The 12,905-nt window shown below is 40.3% G+C and overlaps 1 protein-coding gene and 1 long non-coding RNA gene across 2 annotated transcripts; one reads left to right on the top strand and one right to left on the bottom strand.

Moving 5' to 3' along the window:
- The first annotated feature begins 709 nt into the window (after positions 1 to 709).
- slc22a5 (solute carrier family 22 member 5) lies at positions 710 to 9,914 on the top strand. Its single transcript, XM_046298098.1, has 11 exons — positions 710 to 803; positions 2,159 to 2,818; positions 3,206 to 3,309; positions 3,598 to 3,752; positions 4,422 to 4,593; positions 4,730 to 4,856; positions 5,469 to 5,566; positions 5,860 to 6,074; positions 7,066 to 7,248; positions 9,027 to 9,162; positions 9,268 to 9,914. The coding sequence occupies exons 2-11, from the start codon at positions 2,426 to 2,428 to the stop codon at positions 9,350 to 9,352; spliced, it is 1,668 nt and encodes a 555-aa protein (XP_046154054.1). The 5' UTR covers positions 710 to 803; positions 2,159 to 2,425; the 3' UTR covers positions 9,353 to 9,914.
- LOC123994959 lies at positions 2,769 to 7,169 on the bottom strand. Its single transcript, XR_006831757.1, has 3 exons — positions 7,035 to 7,169; positions 4,704 to 4,803; positions 2,769 to 3,349 (listed from the first exon to the last, which is right to left on the bottom strand). It is a non-coding gene; the product is annotated as an uncharacterized LOC123994959 (long non-coding RNA).
- Positions 9,915 to 12,905: the final 2,991 nt, after the last annotated feature.

Below are 12,905 nucleotides of genomic sequence, written 5' to 3'. Positions count from 1 at the left end.
TTTTGAGATGTCTTTTTGTTTGTATTTTTCAAAATGTAGAAAAGCAAATGACAGGATTCCAATACAAGTCGAATAACTTAAAGGGACGTACCTCTAAATGACCCAAAAAACATTAAATAACTAACATTTGGCATTATACAAAGAAACAGTCTCTTTTTGTTTTGAAGACCAATAGATACGGGGGTATGCAAATGCTGATGTGGCATTTGTAGATAAACAAAGTCCATCAAAATCAATGATCAACCAAGCAGTTAAACTAGTCATATTACTACTCAAGGAAGTCCATTCATTATCTGCCCTCTCATTGGTGTTGATTAAACCAGTCAACAGTCAAAACTATCACTTCCACATGTCAAAGATAGCTACCATGTATTTACTATATGTTGTGTCTATTGGATGTCGAAATAAACATAATTCAAGGAACAATTATATCTGGTGCTAAGAACATGGGTCTTTACATTCCATCAGCGGGAGTCACCTCAATGTAGAGAATCATTTGAGGAGTTGTTTAAACAGATGACAATTAGGCTCCTTCCCAGCACTCTGCCCCCCCCCCAAAAAAGGCTTTCCACAATCAACTCAAATCTGTTGAGTCAGGGGACAACTCTAATGATGTTGATGTACTTCAACGATTGATTACCCAGGGAAATAATCTTGTCAGGTATTAATTCATTAATTTAATCACTGATTGTAAGAGAGAATAAAAATCCCCAAACTCCAGCTAGGGAGGTTAAATCAGGTCTGAAACCCGACTGAGCACATATGGTTGAGTACGATCTCAAAAAAAGACAAGAAACAAGAATGTAAGTACAGTTGAAATTCCTTGATATCAAAGCTTGGTGCCCTAACTAACCCTAACCCTAGATGTAGCTTTTCCAATGGCAACTTCAAAACCACCTTGTTTTCTGGAAGTATTAGCTATTTGAATAGACAAAAATGTTCAGTATGCTACCAACCATGCATTATGTATTTTACTGAAGTACATTATTGTGCCATAAATTACATGTGTTGACATACAGTGAATTACATTTCAACTTGTCAGCTTTAGAAAAGTTTGTCAATTTTTAATGCTATCTAAGCCGTTCACAGTACAATCGCATGCAATTCCTGGGGGTATTTGTGAGAGAAAGGAATGATGTTTAGAGAAAATGATACAAGGCATTTAGTACCAGGACTAACTTTATATACATATTAATATGGCAGTTAAAACCCCCATGCAGTCTTTAACATTTTATTTTGACATCATCACTGTTATGTGTAATAAATCACCGTGTTTGTTAATTTAATGAAAATAACTCCAAATATATTTTGTATCATTTATTTCCCTGAGCCTCCTTTGCCATTGAAATGCTCAGGCTGATCATGTAGGCTGATCAATACACATATATTTACATACACAGCCTTGAGTGGCAGATAGGATCACCTAGACCAGGGGTACTCAACTCTTACCCTATGAGGTCCAGAGCCTGCTGGTTTTCTGTTCTACCTGATAATAATTTGCAAATACCTGGTGTCTCAGGTCTAAATCAGTCCCTGGTTGGAGGGGAACAATTAAAAAAACACAGTGTCAATGGCTTCGAGGTCCAGAGTTGAGGTTGATGGCTCTAGACTCTTGAACATGTGTCAAACTCATTCCATGGAGGGCCGAGTGTCTGCAGGTTTTCACTCCTCACTTGTACTTGATAGATGAAGGTCACTAATTAGTAAAGACCTCCCCTCACCTGGATGTCTAGGTCTTAATTCAAAGGAAAAAAACAAAAACCTACAGATTCTAGAGCCTCCATGGAATGAGTTTGACACCCCTGCACTAGGGCCTACCCCACTTACCCCATCAAAGTAGGAGGATACACGTGCAAATAAAAGATTAATAATAATCAAAATGATCAGATCAGATTGTCATGATCTGGGCCAAAAACTCTGAAATTCCAGGCATTTTTTCCCAAACAGCTCTTACACAAAAAGGGCATTATAATAATTTTCACAATTTCAGACTGTTATCTCGACCTCATTAAACATCTAATATTTAACTGAACTGCCACTTTAATATGGTCAGTATGTCTTTGATGATCAAATATATATTTCAGCTCAATCAGAAATATGAGTTAGAAGTCTTTCACTGATGTTTAACAGGTTATGTTCTCTACCACTTTTTGAACAGAGAAAGGTGGATACAACCGTTCCCTGCTGGGGATTAACACTGGGATCAACTCTCTGGGACGGGGCGAATGGAACAGCTGTGCTCTGTGGCTTGTTGTTAAGGGGCCCTGGACTTACCCATGTCTGTATACTGCAGCTTGGAAGTTGTAATTCTGTCCTGTTGAGCACTTGCTAGAAGAGAACTTAACTCCTCACTACCCTCCACATATCTGAGACACACGTATCAAACCGTTTCAGGTGCTCCACTTTTCCTCTTACTGCCATAAGAATGGGAGATTATGATGACGTTACTGCCTTCCTGGGTCAGAAAGGACCCTTTTTCTATAGGACTTTCTTTCTTCTGAACACACTTTTCATCTCCACTGGATTCTTTGGTCTGTTCATTGTATTTGTTGGAGCAACTCCCCCACATCACTGTTTTGTCCCAGACTCGGGCAACCTGAGCGAGGCATGGAGGAAGGCCATCATTCCCATAGAGGTGGTGAATGGACAGGAGGAGGAGAGCAAGTGCAGCAGATACAGGCTGGATATGGTCAGAAACCTGTCTGCTCTGGGCTACATCCCCGGCCTGGACGTCAACCTCACTGAGGTGGAGCAGGAGTACTGTGTGGATGGATGGAGCTACAGCAAAGATATATACCAGTCCACCATAGTCACTGAGGTGAGTATATGTTGCCCAGGGCAGTCATGTGTCACAAACATTTGGCCATGAAGTAGTGAATTGGTAGTACTACACCTAGTATGTTTCTTGCTTAGATAATTACCAGAATCATGAGTATCTAATCAAACATGCCACTGATATTTGATTTGGAATTACAGTATTGGGAATTGTTGAGTGATCAAAGTCACTGGGGAGGTGTTAACGGCTTTGGTAATTTCCTGAAACTTCCATTGGCATCAGTGAAAATGTGCAACATCCCCAGCTCCTGTCCTTCTCTTACACTTTTGGGGCAAATGAAATGTTGTTTTTCAGCATGGGTTTGTTACTAGAGCCTTCTGCTGCCACAGGTGCTGTCACTTCAGGAATAATGGGTTTGTTTTCCTGCAGTGGGACCTTGTATGTGACAATGAGTGGAAAACTCCTTTTGCCTCGTCGACTCTTTTTGTGGGTTTCCTGATTGGATCCCTGTTGTCTGGGCAGCTTTCTGACAGGTACTGTTTCTCCCTGCAATCACTGTGTTCCGTCCTCTACCTGTAGATTGCATATGGAAAGTCATACATTATCTGTTAACTCTGCCGACTAAACTGCTGTCCTATGATTGTAACGCCCTCTGCTGTCAAAGCATAGACTTGGCTTACATCGACAACCCTATTCAATCAAAACTGGTAACCTGATCATTCGTAACTGGTAACCGGATTGATTATGTCTGATACATTTTTAAAATGGTTTTTCTCTATGAAATGTTTGTTTCATTTAACATTATTTTATTTTCCATTTAGGTTTGGGAGGAAGAAAGTTATTTTCGGCTCTCTTGTTGCCCAGTTGGTCTCTGTGCTCATTCAGGCCTTCTCTCCCTCATGGGAGGTTTTCTGCATTATGTTCACGTTTGTTGGGGCCTCTCAGATATCCCTCTATATCAGTGCATTTGTACTGGGTAAGCATTGACATTAACTAATTTTATACAAACACAAACTGTTATATTCTATGAAATTCATTGAATAACTATGACCATGATCATAAATACAGACCACAGTCAACTTTAATTAGCTGGCCATAAAGTACATGCCATTACACCCAGGTATCATTTGAAAGTTATGCTAGGCATTGCTTCCGTCACTAAAGGTGTTTCTTTCGAAAAGCATGCCTACAGAATGGCTGGTAGTGAATGAATCAGTAGACATTGTAAACCTCAGTGAAATTAGCTTGATGTTTGATTATTCGTTGGATTTTGTGTCAAGTAATATTCATATAACAAATGACAGCATGTAGAAATCTCAGATGACATATACCGTATTTGGAGTAAAACCATACGTGACTTTAAATGCCCTGTTCATTTGTTTATTAGCCTATTTATTTTTGTGGAATAGAAGGACTTCTCTAACAAGGCTAAATATCTGATTAAGGTTTAGAAATTGAACAATAGAGGAGAGAGTGGACGTCCTTGTTGTACCCCTTGACAAATCAAGTATTGTTAACACTAGGACATCATCTATGACTATTTACTTTTAAAGATGGGATAACATTTGGTTCAATTGTTTTGCTCAATCATAAACTAAACTTGATCTCAGCAGACATTTGAAAAACATGAAATTCTCTTCAACAGGAACAGAGGTGCTGAGTAAGTCCATGCGTGAAGTTTTCACTACTCTGGGGGCCTTTCTGCACTACTGTATCGGCTACATGACACTGCCCTGGATCGCTTACGCAATGAGGGAATGGAGAACACTTCTCATGATCCTGTCCAGTGTGTCCGTAGTCTATATCCCATTGTGGTGGTATGTTCTCAGTAAAAATAGTATGTTTTAATCTTCTGTATGTCTAAAGAAGTATTTATACAACTTAACCAAAACTATAACGCCATAACAATACAAGCACTGTTACTCACCTCACTATAAACACTGTCTATGTTAGGTTCATCCCAGAGTCTCCACGTTGGCTATACTCTCAGGGAAGAGTAGAGGAGGCTGAGGCCATACTGAGAGACGCTGCCAAGAGAAACAGAGTCACAGCACCAGAGGTCATCTTTAAAGACATTGAGGTCAGTTTCACCATTTGTGTTTGTGAAATAAATATAGTTCAGTAATTCAGCTTATAAGAAAGAAACAACATGGCCCAAAGAGCATCTCTGTAGCCCGTTTATATCTGTTGCTAACATGCATCCTTTGTCCCGATCTGATTGTGTCAACACTTTTAGACAGGTGTAGACAATCAAAGGACATATTGTGATCTGATTGTGATTAGATCTTCCTTACCACCTCCAGAGGTAGTCAGGGGCACATTGTGTCTGGATATCTTACAAGTGTAGACAGATCTGGACACTGAAACCATTTAAATCATCGATATAGCCTCCCTCTAAAATCATTGACAGGTGCCACCATTGACTTATGGCATCAATGTGTCAAAATAAATATTATTTTATTATATTAAGAATACTTGTCAAATAACTTGCATACAGTAAGGGACCAGGAAATCTGGTCACATTGCAGACATAGTGGATGGATAAGAGACACATTTTAATACCATGTGTAGACGCATGTCTGAAAATATGGGCACAATCAGAATGTGGACAAGATCAGGGCACATATTAGAACCAGGTATAAACTAGGCTCATTACTGTACTTAATGGATGCTTATTTCATCATTTCAACAGTTAGACGTGGCATCTGCACCGAAAAACAAATATAGTATGATTGACGTTCTGAGAACCAGCAACATCAGATGTGTTACATTGATGTGTTTGTTTTTATGGTGAGTGTTATTATCAGAAATAATCATAATAATAGATTGGATTTATATCATATTAGGTTATAGCATAGTGTTTTGGTTTGAAGCACTTTGACACACACACACACACACACACACACACACACACACACACACACACACACACACACACACACACACACACACACACACACACACACACACACACACACACACACACACACACACACACACACACACTAATTTGTAATGAATAAACTGGTGTTTACTTGATCGTTTTGAGTTTCATTCAAGCCATCTGTGTTGTATCTTTTCAGGATGGCAGTAAACATGGGATATTATGGACTCTCGCTAAACACATCCAATCTGAGTGGAGATCCTTATCTAAATAGTTTCTTATCAGCTCTTACTGAAGTCCCAGCATATGTAGTATCTACAGTGCTCCTCAGGAACTGTCAGAGAAGACCCCTACTGTCAGCTTTCCTCTTAATAGGAGGAGGAATGCTTTTCATGATCCAACTCATCCCTGAGAGTAAGACTTTGAATTTTGATTGTTTAAAATTGTATAATGTTATATAAGATCAAATTGCTAGACGATAAGAGATAATCAAAAATAATGTAATTGATTACCTACGTGACTACTTGGTAATCAAGTTAGATATTTTTTTCTACAGATATAGTGTTTTAATTGTAATAATTATAAATCAACAAACGAAAGTGTGACCACAGAACTGTGATGCAGAACTGTGATGCAGAACTGTGATGCAGAACTTTGCCACCTTTTTTACAGATGTGAGGTCCTGTGATGAAAAACAATATTACTAATAAGCACACAGGTTCAATACATCCTGTGTGAAGCATGGAAATGAGCAAACAGAGACTGCAATGTACAGCTTGTTTTATTGATGTATTTAATAGCCTCACATAGCCTAAATGATTCAATCAATATTCAAGGTTGAAAACGGAGAGCTCCATGCACAACAGTTAACATCTTCAGCGCTCCTACAGCACTCCTAAGTCCTGCAGTGATCCCTCACAACAAGTTACAATGCAATGCAGAACCACAATTAGAGTGGTTCTGTAGCTCAGTTGGTAGAGCATGGCGCTTGTAACGCCAGGGTAGTGGGTTGGATCCCCGGGACCACCCATACGTAGAATGTATGCACACATGACTGTAAGTCGCTTTGGATAAAAGCGTCTGCTAAATGGCATATATTATTAACAATCCTATCAACAAGTTCACAAACAGAAGCATACAAGTTAAGAAGGGCATGCCCAGGGAGAAGGAGAGCGGATCTTGGCGAAATGGGCACGCTTGAGCAACTTATGATTTGCTACCAGAACTGCTACTACTGGAATTTGAACTGCATGCACATTCACCCCTCCCCTCTTCCCAGGGCACGCCAACCTCATACAGAGAATGGGGAAGATCTGCTGAGCACTGGGTGAATACGTAGGTCAATCACACTCTGAAAAAAGCTTGTATGCTCACATGTATCTCAATGTCTTTCTCTGTCCTGTAGATCTGCAAGGTGTTGCTATAGCTGTGGAGATGGTTGGGAAGTTTGCCTTCACAATGTCGTTCACCGTGGTCTACATCTACACCGCAGAGATCTACCCTACTGTTGTCAGGAGTGCTGGCGTCGGGGTCTGTTCTTCAGCTGCTCGGATCGGGACTATTGCAGCCCCATACGTCATCTACCTAGGTATAATCACACCTAGTGTTTATACAGTGCATTTGGGAGGTATTCAGACCCCTTGACTTTTTCCACATTTTGTTACGTTACAGCCTTATTCTAAAATTGATTAAATTAATGTTTTCCTCATCAATCTACACACAATACCCCATAATGACAAAGCAAAAATATTTTTTTTGCAAATGTATTAAAAGTAAAAAACAGAAATACCTTATTTACATAAGTATTCAGACCCTTTGCTATGAAACTCAAAATTGAGCTCAGGTGCATCCTGTTTCCATTGATTGTCCTTAAGATGTTTCTACAACTTGATTGGAGTCCACCTGTGGTAAATTCAATTGATTGGACATGATTTGGAAAGGCACACACTTGTCTATATAAGGTCCCACGGGTTGGCAGCGCAAGTCAGAGCAAAATCCAAGCCATGAGGTCGAAGGAATTATCCGTAGAGCTCCGAGACAGAATTGTGTCGGAGCACAGATCTGGGAAAGAGTACCAAAACATTTCTGCAGCACTGAAGTTCCCCAAGAACATTGTGGTCTCCATCATTCTTAAATGGAAGAAGTTTGGAACCACCAAGACTCTTTACTGGAGTTGGCTGCCCGGGCAAACTGAGCAATCGGGTAAGAAGGGCCTTGGTCAGGGAGGTGACCAAGAACACGATGATCACTCTGACAGAACTCCAGAGTTCCTCTGTGGAGATGGGAGAACTTTTCAGAAGTACAATCATCTCTGTAGCACTCTACCAATCAGGTCTTTATGGTAGAGTGGCCAGATGGAAGCCACTTCTCAGTAAAAGGCACATGACAGCCCACTTGGAGTTTGTCATCAGGCAACTAAAGGTGCTCTCAGACCTTGATAAACAAGATTATCTGGTCTGACGAAACCAAGATTGAACTCTTTGTCCTGAATACGTGTCATGTCTGGAGGAAACCTGGCATCATCCCTATGGTGGAGCATGGGAGGCAGCATCATCCTGCGGGGGATGTTTTTCAGCGGCAGAGACTGGGAGACTAGTCAGGATGAAGGGAAAGATGAACAGAGCAAAGTACAGAGAGATCCTTGATGAAAACCTTCTCCAGAGCGCTCAGGACCTCAGACTGGGGCCAAAATGTACCTTCCAACAGGACAACAACCCTAAGCACACAGCCAAGACAATGCAGGTGTGGCTTCGGGACAAGTCTTTGAATGTCCTTGAGTGGCCCAGCCAGAGCCCAGACTTGAACCGGACCGAACATCTCTGAAGAGATCTGAAAATAGCTGTGCAGCAATGCTCCCCATCCAACCTGACAGAGCTTGAGAGGATCTGCAGAGAAGAATGGGAGAAACTCCCCAAATACAGGTGTGCCAAGCTTGTTGCGTCATACCCAAGAAGACCCGAGGCTGAAGTTGCTGCCAAATGTGCAACAACAAAGTACCGAGTAAAGGGTCTGAATAAATGTTTAAAACATTTTTTTAGCGAAAGTCTAAAAAAACAGTTTTTGCTTTGTCGTTATGGGGTATTGTGTGAAGATTGATGAGGAAAAAAATATTTAATACATTTTAGAATAAGGCTGTGATGTAACAAAATTTGGAAAAAGCCAAAGGGTCTGAATACTCTCCAAATGCCCTGTATACACAATTGGATACTTACAGAGTACAAACCCCATTACAATTTCATTGCACGTCATCCATGCATTCATTGTACCCAAAATCATGTTTTACAATGAATGTTTTTCATAAAAAATATTTTCATCAGTTAATAAGGTCTCTCTGTCTTCATGGAGAATGTTCTTTGGTCTTCACAGGAAGCATTAACAAGTACCTCCCCTACATTATAATGGGAAGTCTGACTGTCACCTCGTCCGCTGTGAACCTCTTCCTGCCTGAGACATTCCGCAAAGAGCTACCAGAGACTGTAGAGCATATGCAGCAATGCAAAGGGTATGCCCTACTCTGAAATACAGCATTGGAATGTTCATTTCAATTAAATGTATTTTATGATAATAACAAATATGAATTTTAAATCCAACTTTAATATCTTCGCAGTTTGTGCAAAAAAGAGCCACGGAATGCCAATATCCTGAAGAAAGGAGGAGATACCCCAGCAATATTAAATGAGGTCAAACTCTGATAAGAAACCCTGAATTGCCCAATCAGCTCTCCTTAATATGACTCAACAAAACTGTGCAAAGCAGGATACGCTCTATGATAATGTAGACGTAATGTGTGGGGCACCAGATGCTGCAACACAGGACTGTACCACAGTACAAGCTACCTATTCTGAGGTGACATGGTTATGGAAATGCTTGTACTGTGTAAGTGTGAGGATTCCTGATGGAACAGGGGTTCTATTTTCTGTCAGAAAATAGCAATGTATAACTGCAAAAATACAGCAACAATACTGTATTACCCACAACGGTTGCAACAAGATTTATCTCAAAACGTATTTTTTTATGATGTCCTTGGTAAAGCTGAGAATATTGACTTGGATGTAAAGTAAACAATGTAACAATGTGTTGCACATGATGCAAGAGAGAGCTGAAGTATTCTAAATTAGTTTTGATTAGGGCCATCCTGCCTATTTACAGTGGGGCAAAAAAGTATTTAGTCAGCGACCAATTGTGCAAGTTCTCCCACTTAAAAAGATGAGAGAGGCCTGTAATTTTCATCATAGGTACACTTCAACTTCAACTATAACAGACAAAATGAGAAAAAAAATCCTGAAAATCACACTGTAGGATTTATTAGCAAATTATAGTGGAAAATAAGTATTTGGTCAATAACAAAAGTTTATCTCAATACTTTGTTATATATATATGTCTTCACAAGGTTTTCACACACTGTTGCTGGTATTTTGGCCCATTCCTCCATGCAGATCTCCTCTAGAGCAGTGATGTTTTGGGGCTGTTGCTGGGCAACACGGACTTTCAACTCCCTCCAAATATTTTCTATGGGGTTGAGATCTGGAGACTGGCTAGGCCACTCCAGGACCTTGAAATGCTTCTTACGAAGCCACTCTTTCGTTGCCCGGGCGGTGTGTTTGGGATCATTGTCATGCTGAAAGACCCAGCCACGTTTCATCTTCAATGCCCTTGCTGATGGAAGGAGGTTTTCACTCAAAATCTCACGATACATGGCCCCATTCATTCTTTGTTTTACAGTCGTCCTGGTCCCTTTGCCGAAAAACAGCCCCAAAGCATGATGTTTCCACCCCCATGCTTCGCAGTAGGTATGGTGTTCTTTGGATGCAACTCAGCATTATTTGTCCTCCAAACACGACGAGCTGACCATATGACATTATCCCAATCTTCTTCTGGATCATCCAAATGCTCTCTAGTAAACTTCAGACGGGCCTGGACATGTACTGGCTTAAGCAGGGGGACATGTCTAGCAGTGCAGGATTTGAGTCCCTGGCGGCGTAGTGTGTTACTGGTGGTAGGCTTTGTTACTTTGGTCCCAGCTCTCTGCAGGTCATTCACTAGGTCCCCCCGTGTGGTTCTGGGATTTTTGCTCACCGTTCTTGTGATCATTTTGACCCCACGGGGTGAGATCTTGCGTGGAGCCCCAGATCGAGGGAGATTATCAGTGGTCTTTTATGTCTTCCATTTCCTAATAATTGCTCCCACAGTTGATTTCTTCAAACCAAGCTGCTTACCTATTGCAGATTCAGTCTTCCCAGCCTGGTGCAGGTCTACAATTTTGTTTCTGGTGTCCTTTGACAGCTCTTTGGTCTTGGCCATAGTGGAGTTTTGTGTGTGACTGTTTGAGGTTGTGGACAGGTGTCTTTTATACTGATAACAAGTTCAAACAGGTGCCATTAATACAGGTAGAGAGTGGAGGACAGAGGAGCCTCTTAAAGAAGAAGTTACAGGTCTGTGAGAGCCAGAAATCTTGCTTGTTTGTAGGTGACCAAATACTTATTTTCCACCATAATTTGCAAATAAATTCATTAAAAATCCTACAATGTTGTCTGTCATAGTTGAAGTGTACCTATGATGAAAATTACAGGCCTCTCTCATCTGTTTAAGTGGGAGAACTTGCACAATTGGTGGCTGACTAAATCATTTTTTGCCCCACTGTATATTCTTACCTTTACTTTTGGTAACTTTTTGCACTGGAAAAGGCTGTTCAGAAAATAATTGGTTAGACTTGCTTGTTTTTTTTCTCTGAGTTAAACCGCTGTACAGAATATGGTAAAGTGTTTGTAGTGTAGAGGGTTAGGAATTTTTGTTTGAAATAATGTGTTTTTTGAGTATTGTTTTGCTGTGGCACAAGGCCAATAATTATTTCTATTAGCATTGCTGGTGAACTAATAATGAGGTATCTTTCTCATTCTAGTGGTGAGTACCGCAAAACATCCCTGAAAAGTGAATATTTTAATAAACATTTATTATTGTCAGTTATTGTTATGTGAAGTTTATGCACCATCAAAAGTGTGACCAGACTCATTCATTGAATAAGACTGTAAACTACTACTAGGCAGGGCAAACCCATGTTGGTGATTTCTAATATATCATCAAAATAGATCAATCCCAGCACACTTATGGACTCATTCAATAAGTTTTACCTGGTTAAGTACAATACCATTGGAAATGTATGCTTAATGTTAAATGTACAGTACCAATTAAAAGTTTGGACACAACTACCCATTCCAGGGTTTTTTATTTGTACTATTTTTTACATTATAGAACAATAGTGAAGACATAAAACCTATGAAATAACACATATGGAATCATGTAGTAACCTAAATAAGTGTTAAACAATTCAAAATATAAAGTAGCCACCCTTTGCATACTCTTGGCATTCTATCAACCAGCTTCATGAGGTAGTCACCTGGAATAAATTAACAGGTGTGCCTTGTTGTGTAACCTTTATTTAACTAGGCAAGTCAGTTAAGAATACATTCTTATTTACAATGACAACGCCAAACCCAGACAACTCTGGGCCAATTGTGTGCCGCCCTATGGAATTCCCAATCACAGCCAGATGTGATGCAGCCTGGAGTTGAACCAGGGACTGCAGTGATGCCTCGTGCACTGAAATGCAGTGCCTTAGACCACTGCACCACTCGGGAGCTTGTTAAAAGTTAATTTGTGGAATGTCTTTCCTTTTTAATGCATTTGAGCCAATCAGTTGAGGTAGGTGTGGTATACAGAAGACAGCCCTATTTGGTAAAAGAACAAGTCCATATTATGGCAGGTACAGCTCAAATAAGCAAAGTCCATCATTACTTTACATGAAGGTCAGTTAATAAGGAACATTACAAGCGCTTTGAAAGTTTATTCAAGTGCAATCGCAAAAACCATCAACCTTTAGGATGAAACTGGCTCTCATGAGGCCCAGAGTTCCCTCTGCTGCAGAGGATAAGTTCATTAGAGTTACCAGCCTCAGAAATGGCAGCCCAAATAAATGCTTCACAGAGTTCAAGTAACAGACACATCTCAAAATCAACTGTTCAGAGGAGACAGAGTGAATTATTATTATATATATATTTCACCAATAAGAGGAAGAGACGTGTGTGGGCCAAGAAACACAAGCAATGGACATTAGATGGGTGGAAATCTGTCCTTTGGTCTGATGAGTCCAAATTTTAGATTTTTGGTTTCAACCACCGTGTCTTTGTGAGACGCAGAGTAGGTGAAAGGATGATCTCTGCATGTGTGCTTCCCACTGTGAAGCATGAT

This window comes from Oncorhynchus gorbuscha, linkage group LG02, assembly GCF_021184085.1.
Source record: "Oncorhynchus gorbuscha isolate QuinsamMale2020 ecotype Even-year linkage group LG02, OgorEven_v1.0, whole genome shotgun sequence".
In the NCBI taxonomy this organism is placed as follows: domain Eukaryota; kingdom Metazoa; phylum Chordata; class Actinopteri; order Salmoniformes; family Salmonidae; genus Oncorhynchus; species Oncorhynchus gorbuscha.
This window is presented reverse-complemented; position numbering and strand designations above follow the sequence as displayed.

Excerpts from the sequence above, each read along its gene's own strand:
- slc22a5 (XM_046298098.1), top strand. The coding sequence starts at position 2,426 with ATGGGAGATTATGATGACGTTACTGCCTTCCTGGGTCAGAAAGGACCC. Across the intron at positions 2,819-3,205 it reads AGTCCACCATAGTCACTGAG|TGGGACCTTGTATGTGACAA; the intron begins GTGAGTATATGT and ends GTTTTCCTGCAG. Across the intron at positions 4,594-4,729 it reads GTCTATATCCCATTGTGGTG|GTTCATCCCAGAGTCTCCAC; the intron begins GTATGTTCTCAG and ends TGTCTATGTTAG.